Here is a 12,996-nt window from a genome sequence, read left to right on the forward strand (position 1 = left end):
CATGGATCTGTCCCATTTCCCATATTCCCTCCTGATTGGCTACGATTGCCTTCTAAAGTTTGTGTATGCGACCTGATGGTCGCTTATCTTCTGATTATCTTCCGATTAGGGAGTCTTACTGGTTATAGTACATATCCTGTACATAGTGTTTTTATAACTGCAATATTATTGAATGTTTTCTTTGCTTGCTATTTATTATGTCCATGAATTAAATACGGCTTCCAACGTAAAAAAGACCGTAAAAGGTCTTATTTGGGATGTTCCTTTTAGGCAGGGTGTTTAACTGTACTTGTACTATTCTCCATTTCTGTCTAATAAAATAATCAATCAATCAATCAATCAATAGTCTAATAAGCAAATATAATTCATAGTCTACCGCACTGTACAGTACTGCGGGCATCTCATCCTCGAGTGTGATTAAAGAAGAGAGTCGTGCCAATATCATTTCGATAGGAGCTGATGTCTGGTGTACAGTGGACATCAAATCTTGCCCCTCGGTAGGTTTCACCATTTATTGACACCAAGAACAGCGTTTGTACACAAGCATCAGAAGAAACAGCAGCAGCCAGACACATAATAATCGACAGAGAACAATTCACAGACTGCTTCTTACATGCAGTTTTACAGCATGAGACAATCTAGCTTGATTTATAATCTGTTGTATAACGGTGTCTCGCACTGAAAATAGCCAAACTACAAGTGTGTCTATTTTTGGCACAAAACATTGTTGTACGACGAAGTATAAATCATGCTTTACAGTCCTTTTGTCAGAGTAGAAAAAACTATTGTTTAAAACAGCGTGTTGGTTCACAAAAGGCATGAACAAAAGAACAAGGATGGAAAATAATCTCTTCGTTGCTTTCCCTCGCTCTCAGGTCTTAAAGTGTTCATTTAAATAGTTGTCTCTGAGATATTAGTATTCTTTTTCACAATGTTTTACATTCTGAGAAGGAAATGTATATTTCTTTGTTTTCCCAGAGATTCTGCCTTACAAAACCATGCAGATCATTATGATCCATCAGAGAAAATAAACAAAAACAATAACAAATAAAGTTACATTAAATTAATTAAAAAAGAAACAGTAAAGAAAATGTAAAAGGCAGGAACTAATGATACTTTCACTAGTTATGATACTCAATGATAATTCATGTCTAGTTTAGAATCTAAGGCTGCTGTAAAAAAGTGCTTTGATTCATTATATACTAAATGAAGTTAAAATAAATTATGATCACAAAGAGCTGCCACAGTCATAAACATAAAAAGATAGGAATGACGTTTTCAAAAATGTATAGGCTACAAACAATGCACTGTGCATGTACAAAACAAATCATACATTTTGGCCCTTAAGTGACTTCAAAAGAAATGATTAAAAGAGCCCTGCTCTATTAACATGATCTGACACAAATTCAGAAACTGTTCAAACTAATTTTGAATTAATAATGTCTATGAATGTATGATCTCAAGACATCAAGTTGTCAAGGACAGATGGACACACGGTTTAAAATTTGAGGTGCTTTCGCTTATAAAATAAAATGAAATAATGCAGACTGATGAACACTGATTGTCCCCATCTCATCATGTGACGTTAACATGTGGAAAGAAACAAAAACTGTCACGCAGAGCCTGAGGGCATAATCTCCCAACACCAAGGCAATCTGTTACTGAATATCGACAGTAGGGCTGTCACCATTTTTACATAATCGTCTAATCGCAATTATTTGACATAATCGCGATCATTTTTCATAAGCGTCATAATAGTTTCCATGTTGAAACGTTTTCATATATATTTTTTAAAGTAAAAAATAGTGGAAATGTCACCCAAAAATCTGCTATTTCCACTATCAATGTTCTTTTTGAAGTATAAAGTTGTAAAATATGCCTGTCATTTCTTTGTATATTTAGGTTATATGTCATATCTGCCATATGCAACTTCAAAGCCTACAAGCCAAACAGAAATGTAATTGTCAACGACGAAAACACAATTATTTGAGTGACAATTAATGTCATGTAAAATGTCCTAATCGTGACAGCCCTAATCGACAGTCCCCTCTTCTTGAACGACCAGTGTGAATGAAAATATGTCCATATTAAAACAAATGTTATCATACTGTAAATTAAGCTACATAATAAGAAAATAAAACTAAACGTCTTGAGTCAAACCATTGAGCTGGTTGCTGTGGAGCGGTGATTCTCAACCCTTATAATTTCACAGACCCCCAGTTATATTTCCATTAGCCCTCGGAACCCCATTTGACACAATGTTTTATCTCAGGGTCAGGGACCACAATCTACACTGTCTGTAAAATCATCAGTGTTAATTTAACTCTGAGAGTGTACAAATGGGAACCAAATGGACCCTTACAGGTACGTTTGGTACAATTTGTGCACTCTCAGAGTAACAGACCCGCAAGGGTCCATTTGGTTCGAAAAGATCGTCGTGAACCACTACTACGGAGGACCAAAGCTGGCTTTCACTTACTTTTAGGGAAAGTTGTTTTCAGACATTCGCTGGACAATAGCAGCATAACATTTCAGATCACTGCAGACCGTATGAGGATTAATCCCATTAAAAGAACATGTTCATACATTATCTAACCACCCCACTGACGAGAACACGATGAAGACAGTTGAAAATAAAAAGTTCTCTATAAAAAAAGATCTATTCAACGCCTATAGAAACATCTGTCATAAAGTGTACAAAAATGCTATCTTGTTCGATTTAATTAAATACACATAAAGTGACTTTGAAATATATTATATATTTTTAAGAGCATAAGAAATGTGTCTGTATATGGTATGGACATTTATTACGTAGGCTATATTTAAAAATGCTGATGTACTGTACGTATGTTGTCCGTACAACAGTCAACGGAGATGGTTGAACTGTTTCTATTACACATCTGAAGTTATAAATTCAAAACGGTATTGTTTTAGATCTGATGGTACTACAGAAGAAAGGACTCCCACACACTGTCTACTTCACTCGCAAACAAAAATATGTAATGGGAACAACGTTCAGGTTGCACAATTTGACCTGATGAATGTCTGTGTGCTGAAACGTTTCCAATAAATATTTATATTTGCAAGGCAAGAACTTAAGTGTGCGGGATGGGGGTCTTTTTTTCTTTCTGCATTAGGGGCTGTGTCTACAGAAAGCATTTGTTGAGCAATGAAGTGCTTTGGACGTCATGTCCAGAGAGCTACACTGTTTGCTCTAACCCTCTGCATAGGGAAGCGACATTGATGAGCGACACTCCTCTTCAAAATCGAGTTTTCCACTCCGGGCACTTCACCAAATATATTCTGCATGCAGAGAGCGCTGAAACGCACTGCGCGGCGCTGCTAAGAGGAATGCTCTTTGGCCCCATTTACCCTGGCAGCCAAATCCAGCCTGAATCAGATCTGTGCCACATCCAGATTGGAATCCGATTGGTTGAAATGGTCACATGGAACAAATCTGATTCCAATCTGGATGTGACAAAGATCTGATTCAGGCTGGATTTGGCTGCCAGTGAAATGGGGCCTTAGCACCATAGAAATACATGGCAAAAAATGCTTTTGTGGACACTGCCCATGGTTTTCTCTGACGCACCTGGCGATCTGTAGGTGTGCAAAAGTTCTGCTCCTTTAGATGTCACGATTTAGGTGCAACAGAAGTTCGTGAGTGTGGTCCTCTCACTTCTCCGCTGCACTCAGTCTCTTTGACTTGATGAAGGCCATTCCATGTGTTCTCATGTGCGTGTTCAGGTTCCCCTCCGTTTCAAACATTTTGCCGCAGACTTTACATTTGGTGTTTGGCGTTCCGTCATTGTTCTCATCGCCAAGGCCCATCTGGTTCTCTCTCTGGCTCTCGTCGTCGTTGTCGTCGCCTCTCCCGTTGCGTCGGCCGAGTCCGTGCGGCTCCTTCAGGCGGTGGACGATGAAGAGGTGTCGGGCCAGCGAGCGGTGGGACGTGTAACACAGACCGCACTCCCGACACTGGAAGGACGAGCCGTCACTTTTGTGCTGAGGGATGTGCCCGTGAAAGGCGGCGACGTCCTCGGTGGCGAAGCCGCAGACGGCACATTTGTGAACCTTGAGGACGTTCACCTTGAGTTTTTTCAACGGCTGCGAGTCCGAGGCCCTGGAACGTAACCCCGGAGACCCGTCGTCATCCTCCTGCTTCCTCTTGGGACTGCGGCTCTGTGTAGGTGAATGAGATGATGTATAAGTAAGGGTTTCAAACAAAGGGTCAAATTCGTTCTCCTGCTGTACAGCCATACCACTAAAATGTGGAACGCCCTACCGAAGGCCTTAAAGGAGTGTAAATACCTAATTTCATTTAAAACCGCTCTGAAAAGCCACTTACAGGCGGCTGCCACTCAAAACTGGTAACAATAAACCTAGCCTAACCCCTGACCCTTCATTGTAAATACCTTTTATTTTGCATTGCTGTTTTTGTTTACAACTGTTTTTCTGATGATATCTACTGCATACTGTGTTCCATATCTGTCTGTCATTCAATGTTATATGAGTTAAAGCGAAGGATCTCAATGGAAATAAGCCGCAAGGCTTACCTGAGTTTCCTTTTAGTTGACCTTGTATACCAGACAGTGAACTGTACTGTCATGAAACTGTAACTTTCCTATGCAAACTTCTAATAAATACTTCAATCAATTCCTGTAGCCTACTTTTGCACGAGTAGGGAATTAATTGATGAAAGACACTAGGTTTCTGCCCGACAGCAACAATAACGATGTTGAGCCCAAGTACCTCAGAGTGCTCCTTGTCAGCTGTAAGCTCCATGTGCTCAGAATCTCCAGCCTTGCCCTCCAGGTCCTTGGTTCCATGCATCAGCTGTATGTGCTGGTCCAGCAGCACCCTCTTAGTGAACGGCTGACTCAGGGCGGGACAGTGCCTGGAAAGGCAAAGAAAAACATGTATTTGAACTTCTAGCAACCGTATAGTGTGTGCCAACGGTGACGCAATTGTAGTCCTTAGTGGCCATCTTTTGGGTAAAAACACAGGTGTTTCAATTGTTTGATTGCATAGAACTAATGCTTTACTCCAATCAGAACACCTGTGTAAGGCTGTGTTGACCCAAGAAATGGCCGCTCTTAGAACTACATTTGGCACACCCTATATATTATGAAATAAACAAAACTCTAATAAACGTAGCATCTAGTCTGCACTCTGTACACATAAACCTACAACAAAGACATGGCATTTAATGAATGGAGAGAGATAGCCCATGCTTTGTATACTGTCTTTTGCCAGAAATGATTAAATATCTGAGCTAAATTATGTGTCTTACCGGCCAAAATATGGGGCAGAATTTTAATATTAAAGCGAATCGTACAGTTGCTGCCAAAACTAGCGTGACTACGAGTTACTGTAAGGGTAAAGTAACTTCTAAGGCCCTATCTTGCTGCCTTACCCCTTAAGCCTAAACTCCTGTACATTTGTTTTTCAAAATGTAAGGCGGCAAGATAGGGCAAGATAGGGGCCCCTAGGGTCTAGTAAGTCACTTCTAGGCTGTATGGTTGATAGGGTTTAACTGGTGTTTGTAGGTGGTTGCTAGGGAATAGGGTGTTAGTAGGCGGTTGGTAAGGTCTTGCTGGCTGAAATAAAAATATGTATGGTTTAACAGGTGGTTGCTATGGTATTGGAAGGTGGTATTCAAGGGTGTTGCTAGTGTGTAGGAGGTTGCAGTTGCTAAGGGGGATGTTAACACGTCCTAGGAGTTAAGTAGTGGTTGGTATAGGAGGGTGTAACGAAAAGGTGTAGTAGTGTTTTGTTTTTTGTTTTGTTTTTCAGACTGTACTGTACATGTACAAGGTGTTGTTAGTGTGCAGTAGCAAGTCAGTCAGTCTGTGTACTCACGGGCAAGTGTAAACCTTGCGTATTCCCTTGTGTTTGAGACGGTTGTGTCGGCAAAGACTGTGGGAAGAGCTGAAAGACTTATCACACTGCCGACAAGGGTGCTTCTTCAGTATCTGCAACCAGGAGAAGAATAAATCGATCATAAAACAAACCAATTAATTACCAGTAAGACTCCCTAATCGGGAGATAAGCGACCGTTGGTCGCTTATCTCCACAAATATCACAACCTCCACTTCTCACGTCATACGGGTAGCCATAGTTACACCTGGAATGTTGAATCTCCATATATGGAGATAACCTACGCATCACACAAAGTCTGACCTCACCAGCCCATACTTGGGCATGGACGACTTATATCTCCATATACGGAGATGGCCATATATGGAGATACGATGACATCACAGAGTCCACAGCTGATGATGTGGCGTGATGTCATACAATACACAAACAAGCCCTATATAAAGGGGCAATTCTCACCAGGGAAGAGAGCATTGCCTGGAATGTTGAATCTCCATATATGGAGATAACCTACGCATCACACAAAGTCTGACCTCACCAGCCCATACTTGGGCATGGACGACTTATATCTCCATATACGGAGATGGCCATATATGGAGATACGATGACATCACAGAGTCCACAGCTGATGATGTGGCGTGATGTCATACAATAAACAAACAAGCCCTATATACTGATGCGATACGATGACATCACAGAGTCCACAGCTGATGATGTGGCGTGATGTCATACAATAAACAAACAAGCCCTATATACTGATGCGGAGATATGAGCAGGGCAAAGGTGTGACGTGTGACGTGTGACCGACCGACGGACGGACGGCCGGTGGAGGTTTTCATAGTAAACTGCTCCCTGACGGTCGCAATTATTTCCGCTTTTAGACTTCTTTATTTGGTGGCATATTCAGTTCTCACCAAGACCAACACATACAGACACAGGTGAAATATAATTTAGTTTTGAACCCTATATACTGTACTTAATTGGCCGGGGGTCCAACAGGAGTCTGTAATTGCTTCCTTTTTTCCCTCTGCACAAATTTCTTCACCGAAAAACTCAAGTGTACAAGCTCAGAAAAGCATTTAGATCAGCTATTTTCACTATTTTTTATAAAATAACGTAAGTGGTAAATACAAAAATACAAAAAACACATGCTTCTGGATTATTCAATGAATTAGAAAAGTAATAATCTATAGAATAATAATAATAATAATAATAATAATGTGTTCTGGGGAAGATCTAAGATATCTAAAGTAGAGCTAAAACCGAATGTGCTTAAAACGTCCATTTACCTTGCCGTGTTCACGCCTCATGTGTGCTACATAGGCCTCCCTGGAGGTGAAGGTGCCGTCACAGTCTCCGCACGCATAGCCTGAACCAGGAGCGTTCTTCACGTCTGCTGAGCCCATGGCTTTCTTGAGGGAAGACGCAGAGGATTTCTTGTCTCCATTGACATTCACTCCATCCTTGGTGTTATTGCTGTTGCTACTGTTGGAGTGAGTGGGCTTGGTGCTGAGGGGCAGGTTAATGCCCAGGTTGGGGGGACCCTCAACGGTCTTCAGAGTCCCGTGCAGGGCCTGTCACGGATAGACCAGGACAAAGCAAAGATAGTATTTTTTCCTATAAATTCTGAAACATGATTTTTTTTTTGCCTTTCAAGATCCTTTTTGACATTCGCTTGATTATGAAATCTGGAATACACTGTACATGGTCAGACTGTTCACTGTTATTCTGTGTGCACACTAGCAGCCACAAAAGCTACATATGTCGCCTGCCTTCTTCTTGCCTTTGAAATGCTGTACAACATACTAGTTGATGGCATCCAACGTGTGAAAATAAAAAGGTAAAATATAAAGGCTTTGGTTTAAAAGAACAGGTAAATTGCTGATGGCAAGGATGGACTAGACTAGATTTACATCCCATAGAGAGAAATGGTGAAATATTATTGATTGACGATACTCTGAGTCATTGAAGCATTGTCAAAAGTTGAATGCTTCAAGCTTCAGGCATCAGTTTGAACTTCATGTTGCTGGCTTCCATTGACAATGGAGTATGAAGTGTAGGAACTAAATTACATGAACTAAATTACGATATTTGTTCATGCAGTCAAGGTAGGAGATTTTTGGTTAACAATGAAATAAAACAAGTTTTTCACCCTTTTAGAGCATATCTGCTGTCATAATGGGGAAATAGTAATAATAAATCTGACTGAGCTGTACCTTGATGTGGTCCAACATGAGCTGTTTCTGGGCATAGTGCATCGAGCAATCAGGGCATTTGAACACTGACACTTTGTGGTTGACGACATGCTGATCAAAGTGGGTGTAGAGTAGAGATTGTAGAGTAAATACGGTGTCACACATAGAGCACTTGTAGATCAACCTGAAAGACAGAAAAAAAAACAGCAACCCTTTCACATTGTAGCCTACTGAGCATCAATGCAGGAATATGTGCTAGAACCGACTTAATTTATCGTCAAAACAATTGTTTTGACTACATGTTTTCATAAAACTAGGTTATAACAGGTCTAAAAGTGAAGGTTTTTTCAATTTTATATATAGACTGTCTATAGCCGTTGAAATGACACTGCTTCAACGTCTAGGTTAAGCCTAGCCTAGGTTTTAGGCGTCTAATAGGCTGAAAAATGCTCAGTGGGGAAATAAAAACTAATGAAACATTCAAAACTATAATAGCCTTGTGTGTGAGGAAGGAGGTGGTCATGAACACCTGCTCATGCTGGTATACATTATCGGTTCAATGATAGATGGGGAAAGAATCCAGGTAAAAGTGTTCCATGTGGAAAAATACCCAACGCAGGCAAAGCCTCCATGTCTAACAGCCTTTAAACCCAACTGTTGATTGTGTCGCACAAGTCAGTCACATTCAATTATCTGGCCAAAATGAATTCGACACGAGTATTGGGTAACATACGGTTAGAGTGTGTTTGTGTGTGAGTTTGTGTAAAGTGTATGTGGGTGTGCGTAAGCAGGTAAAAAACGTGTTTGAAAAAGTGTGTCACAAATACTGAAGTCAATTCAATTTACCAGAATGAACTGGTTCAGAAATATATATCGTCACTGTTGGGCAGATACGTCGTATCTCCAAGATTCAAATATGTACGTTTCTTTTATAATAAAGAAAATAAAGCCCTGCTTCATCGTACAAGACTGTCGCACAAACTAGTGAAAATAGCAGATCTACAAGCACACAACGCCTCATATCAGAACGATATGAATTACCGCACTAAAGTAACACGGTGCATTATGGGTAGACCTACTTGGGCTCCCCTATCTTGACCCCTGGGTGCTGTGTGTATCCATGGGAGTGAGTTCCTGGGGCAGACTTGAAGGCCATGGGACAGATGGGACATTTATAAAAGGTCTCACAGTGAGTGCTCTGGATGTGGGTCTTCAGAGCAGCAACATCAGCAAAGATCACACTGCAGTGGAGGCAGCTGCATGGACAAAATGACACACAGAGAAATGCATGTTCTGTGAAAAGGGGCTGCAACTGTCTCTCATTGTCTTAGCGATTATTCTATTGATTACTTTCCCAATTAATCTAATGATAGAATCAACACGAAAACTGGATTTGAGTTGTTCTCAAGTACTGACCGGTAGCCAATCCTGCGGGTGTAATGCAAGCAGTTCTTGGTGACATGCGACTGGAAGTGGACAGAACGACAGCTCACGCCACACTCGGGACAGATGTACGGAGACTTGTGCTGGTGGATCCGTTGATGGGACACGAAGCTGCACTGATTAGGAAGCATCATTTGGCAGATGGAGCACGTTTTCTATAGTCACCATAAAGGACATAAAGAAAGCAAAAACATAATTTAGATTCATCTCGACAGGATCGTTATTCTAACCTAGGTAGATACGGTTATATGGGGTTAACTACGCAGGCCCGGCGGCAGGACTCAAGATAAGATATTTCACTTTCAAAAAAACTTTTGGTCATTTTATCGTCTAATCAGGTTTTTATGAACACCCTGAACAGTTTTTTAATTTGATTGATTCAATATTTAAATATTTGATGTAAATGTTACCAGGCCCTCCTCCTCCAGGACCTTTCCCCATACACACCCATTGTAACTTCAAAATCCATTTTAACCACGATAAATTAATCAAAAACACCCATTATTTTTTCTGGTGACTCATAATACCCTCCTAGCAGCCACAAAGCAGGCCGTGTTTTTTCGATACATTTTTTCATGTCTTTTTAATATTTTTATATTTTTTCCATTTTCCCAAAGAATTATTAAAAATAAATTTAAAAAGTAATCGAATAAAACAAATTAAAAATAAGAAAGAATAATGGGTGTTTTTGATGAATCTTGTTAAAATGGAGGATGAAGTTACAATGGGTGTGCATGGGGAGGTGTCCTGCAGGAGGAGGGCCTACACACACACACACACACACACACACACACACACACACACACACACACACACACACACACACACACACACACACACACACACACACACACCTGTCCACTGGCATCCGCTGCCTGCTGGTAGTGCATGGCCAGAGAGCTGTCATCCTGGAACGTCTCATTGCACTCCACACACTTTAGACTGTGTCTGCACAGCTTGGACGCGTCGTCTTCCAAGGGCATGGCTGCCACTAGGGGAGCGCTGCACGGGGCTGAGATCACTGCAGTCTGAGCCCCAGAACCAGCAGTCTTGCCTGGGGTGTGGCCCGTGGCGGACTGGGTGGTGGTGGAGGTGGCGGTGGTGGCGATGGAGCCCGATGAGGCGGACGTGGCTATCATCTGATCTGCGGGGATGGGTTTCAGGATTAGGTGTGAACACTGCATGACCATGCCTTTGTCTTTGTGGCCCCTGGCGTGGGATAGCAGGCTGCACTTGTTGTAGAAAACGAGATTCTTGCCACAGTGGTTGCACGTGACCTCGATCCGTACGCTGCGTCGTTCGTAGTGCTGGGTCAGGCTCTTCTCCAGCGCGAAGGAATCCCCGCACTCCAGGCACTTGTAGCCGCGAGTTGGCAGCGAGATGCAAGCCGACGTCGGGGGCGAGAGGTTGGGAATGTATACAGGAACGGGGTTCATGCTGCTCAGGACTTTATTGAAGGCCTCCACCACAGACGTTTGAGAGCTGGCTAATACTTGGACCCGGGACACTTTCTTGGGGGCAAGCATTGCCTGCTGTTTGACATGTTGCGTTTTCTGATGGTGTGGCTGCTTTGAAGAGGACAACACCTGATGTAGATCACAAGCAGCAGAGGACACAGTCTGTGGCAGGAGGTTAATGTTGGTAAGATGGACAGTCTTTGGCACAAGTTTGGCTTTAGCCAGACTGGTGGCGGACACCATGATGGCCCGTTGTTGGATGGCATTAGCAGCTTTGAGAATGGCACTGCTGGCACTCTGTACAGACGCAGCAGGGATGACCGTCGCTTTGACAGTGGTGTTGTTAGACAGCTTCAAGTTGATGACTTTTGAACCTGCGGTCTTGACCGCTGAGACGGGAAGGAAGGCCGTCGCCACAGGTTTAATGGTCATCTGTTTGGTTATTTCCATGGAAGGACCACCAGAGGTGGCCACTACCGTGGTAGAGAGAGGTGAACGCATGGGAGAGGATACAATTGCACTGGACGAGACCATAACAGAGGGAATGTTTGTATATTCTTTCCTCTGGTCTTCCAAGTCAAACTGTGGAAGGACCCGGGTCACTGTACGTTTGATCTGGCCTGATGAAGTCTTAATGGTTTTGATTCTGACTTTGGGAATAACGGGAGCGGTGCCTGTAGGTGAGGCGGGGGAGCCTTTACTGCTTCCCTCACTGGTGACACTGGAAGGACTGTCAGGTTCTCTTGACATCAGCCTCTTGGCAACCTCAAGAGCCACCTCCTGCTCAGCAGGTTTTTCTGGAACTCTGGGACCATCTTTGATTTCCTTCGAGGACTCCTTCTGGGGAGTTATAGGCAACGATTCTCTCTGAGAGGTAGGAGAACCGGAGACCCCCAAGTCTGTAGCACTGGCCTTTTTGGCACTGAGGGCTGCTATGGCAGCAATGCAAGATGATAACTTGGCTGAGGATTTGGCTTTGGCCTGTGAGAGACTGGACACAGCGACATTGCCATAAGCCAAGGGCTCTCCAGCCTCCTTTCCCTCCTGTTCTTGAGGTTTAGCAATAGTCTCTTTGGCTTGTTCCTCCGACGTCCTCAAGCAAGGGATGTCATTAGGTTTGGTGCAATCTGAATTGCCATTGTCATTGTTTGGATCAGGTTTGGGATGACATGAGTCTGTAATGGACCTATTAGTTGTGTTAATATTATCCACTGATATGAAAGATTTGGTTGTGTGTTCCTCTCTCTTAGGACAGGAGGTTCGGCCTGTCAAGGGATTGGCAGCTGGCCTAAAAAGGGACTGACTGCTCTGCTTGTCCATAGGATCATCTACCTCAATTTTATCATCGTCATCAAACTCCTCTGCACTGGAGATAGGACTGAACTGATTGAAAGTAGAAGTTGGGTGGTTAGCGGGTGCATTTTCCTCCCGGGAAACGTTCCCTCCATTCGTATTGAAATGGTTGTTAGGTGATACGGCTGTCAAGAAGCCATTATGAAGTCCATTGCCTATGCTATCAGCATGATGGCGTGTGTGCAGTTGCCCGTCCTTTTCTGACGGGGTGCCATCAGGCTCGCCGGTGTCCATGTTTCGGACGTTCTTGACAATGACACTGACTCCGATATCATGTCCTGAAGCATTGTGGGACTCGTCCTCATTGGCAGCTACCGCGCCGCTGGCTGGTTTGAGCGGGCCGTCGTGGTCGTCATGGTGGCCAGATTCAATAGCAGCCTTGGGATCTACCATGTCGGGGATGTCGAAGGCCGCCAGCAGGTCATCAAAGTCTGGCGTCTTCATATCGCCCATGGTCCTGCTTCTGGGCTTATAAGATTACCTAGACAACGCAAAAGAAATGGACACTAAATTAATACACTTTTAAGTGAACTACAAGTACACTTACTGAAATACTGTACCGTATTCTCCGGACTATAAGGCGCACCGGACTATAAGGTGCACTGTCAATGAATGGTCTATTTTCAAACTGTTTTCATATATAAGGCGCACCGGACTATAAGGCGCAC

The 12,996-nt window shown here is 42.9% G+C and overlaps 1 protein-coding gene across 1 annotated transcript; it reads right to left on the bottom strand.

Annotated features, from left to right (window-relative positions):
• Window positions 1-3,675: 3,675 nt before the first annotated feature.
• On the bottom strand, window positions 3,676-12,781 carry znf532 (zinc finger protein 532; the record flags this gene model as incomplete). The annotated part of the gene is made up of 8 exons (XM_080743484.1): window positions 3,676-4,182; window positions 4,753-4,897; window positions 5,863-5,975; window positions 7,170-7,454; window positions 8,097-8,259; window positions 9,155-9,331; window positions 9,492-9,673; window positions 10,373-12,781. 8 exons carry the CDS (start codon window positions 12,779-12,781, stop codon window positions 3,676-3,678), a joined length of 3,981 nt encoding a protein of 1,326 aa, XP_080599610.1.
• Between the last annotated feature and the right edge of the window lie 215 nt (window positions 12,782-12,996).

The sequence above is a fragment of the Nannobrachium achirus genome (assembly GCF_963921795.1).
Source record: "Nannobrachium achirus genome assembly, chromosome: 15".
Lineage (NCBI taxonomy): Eukaryota > Metazoa > Chordata > Actinopteri > Myctophiformes > Myctophidae > Nannobrachium > Nannobrachium achirus.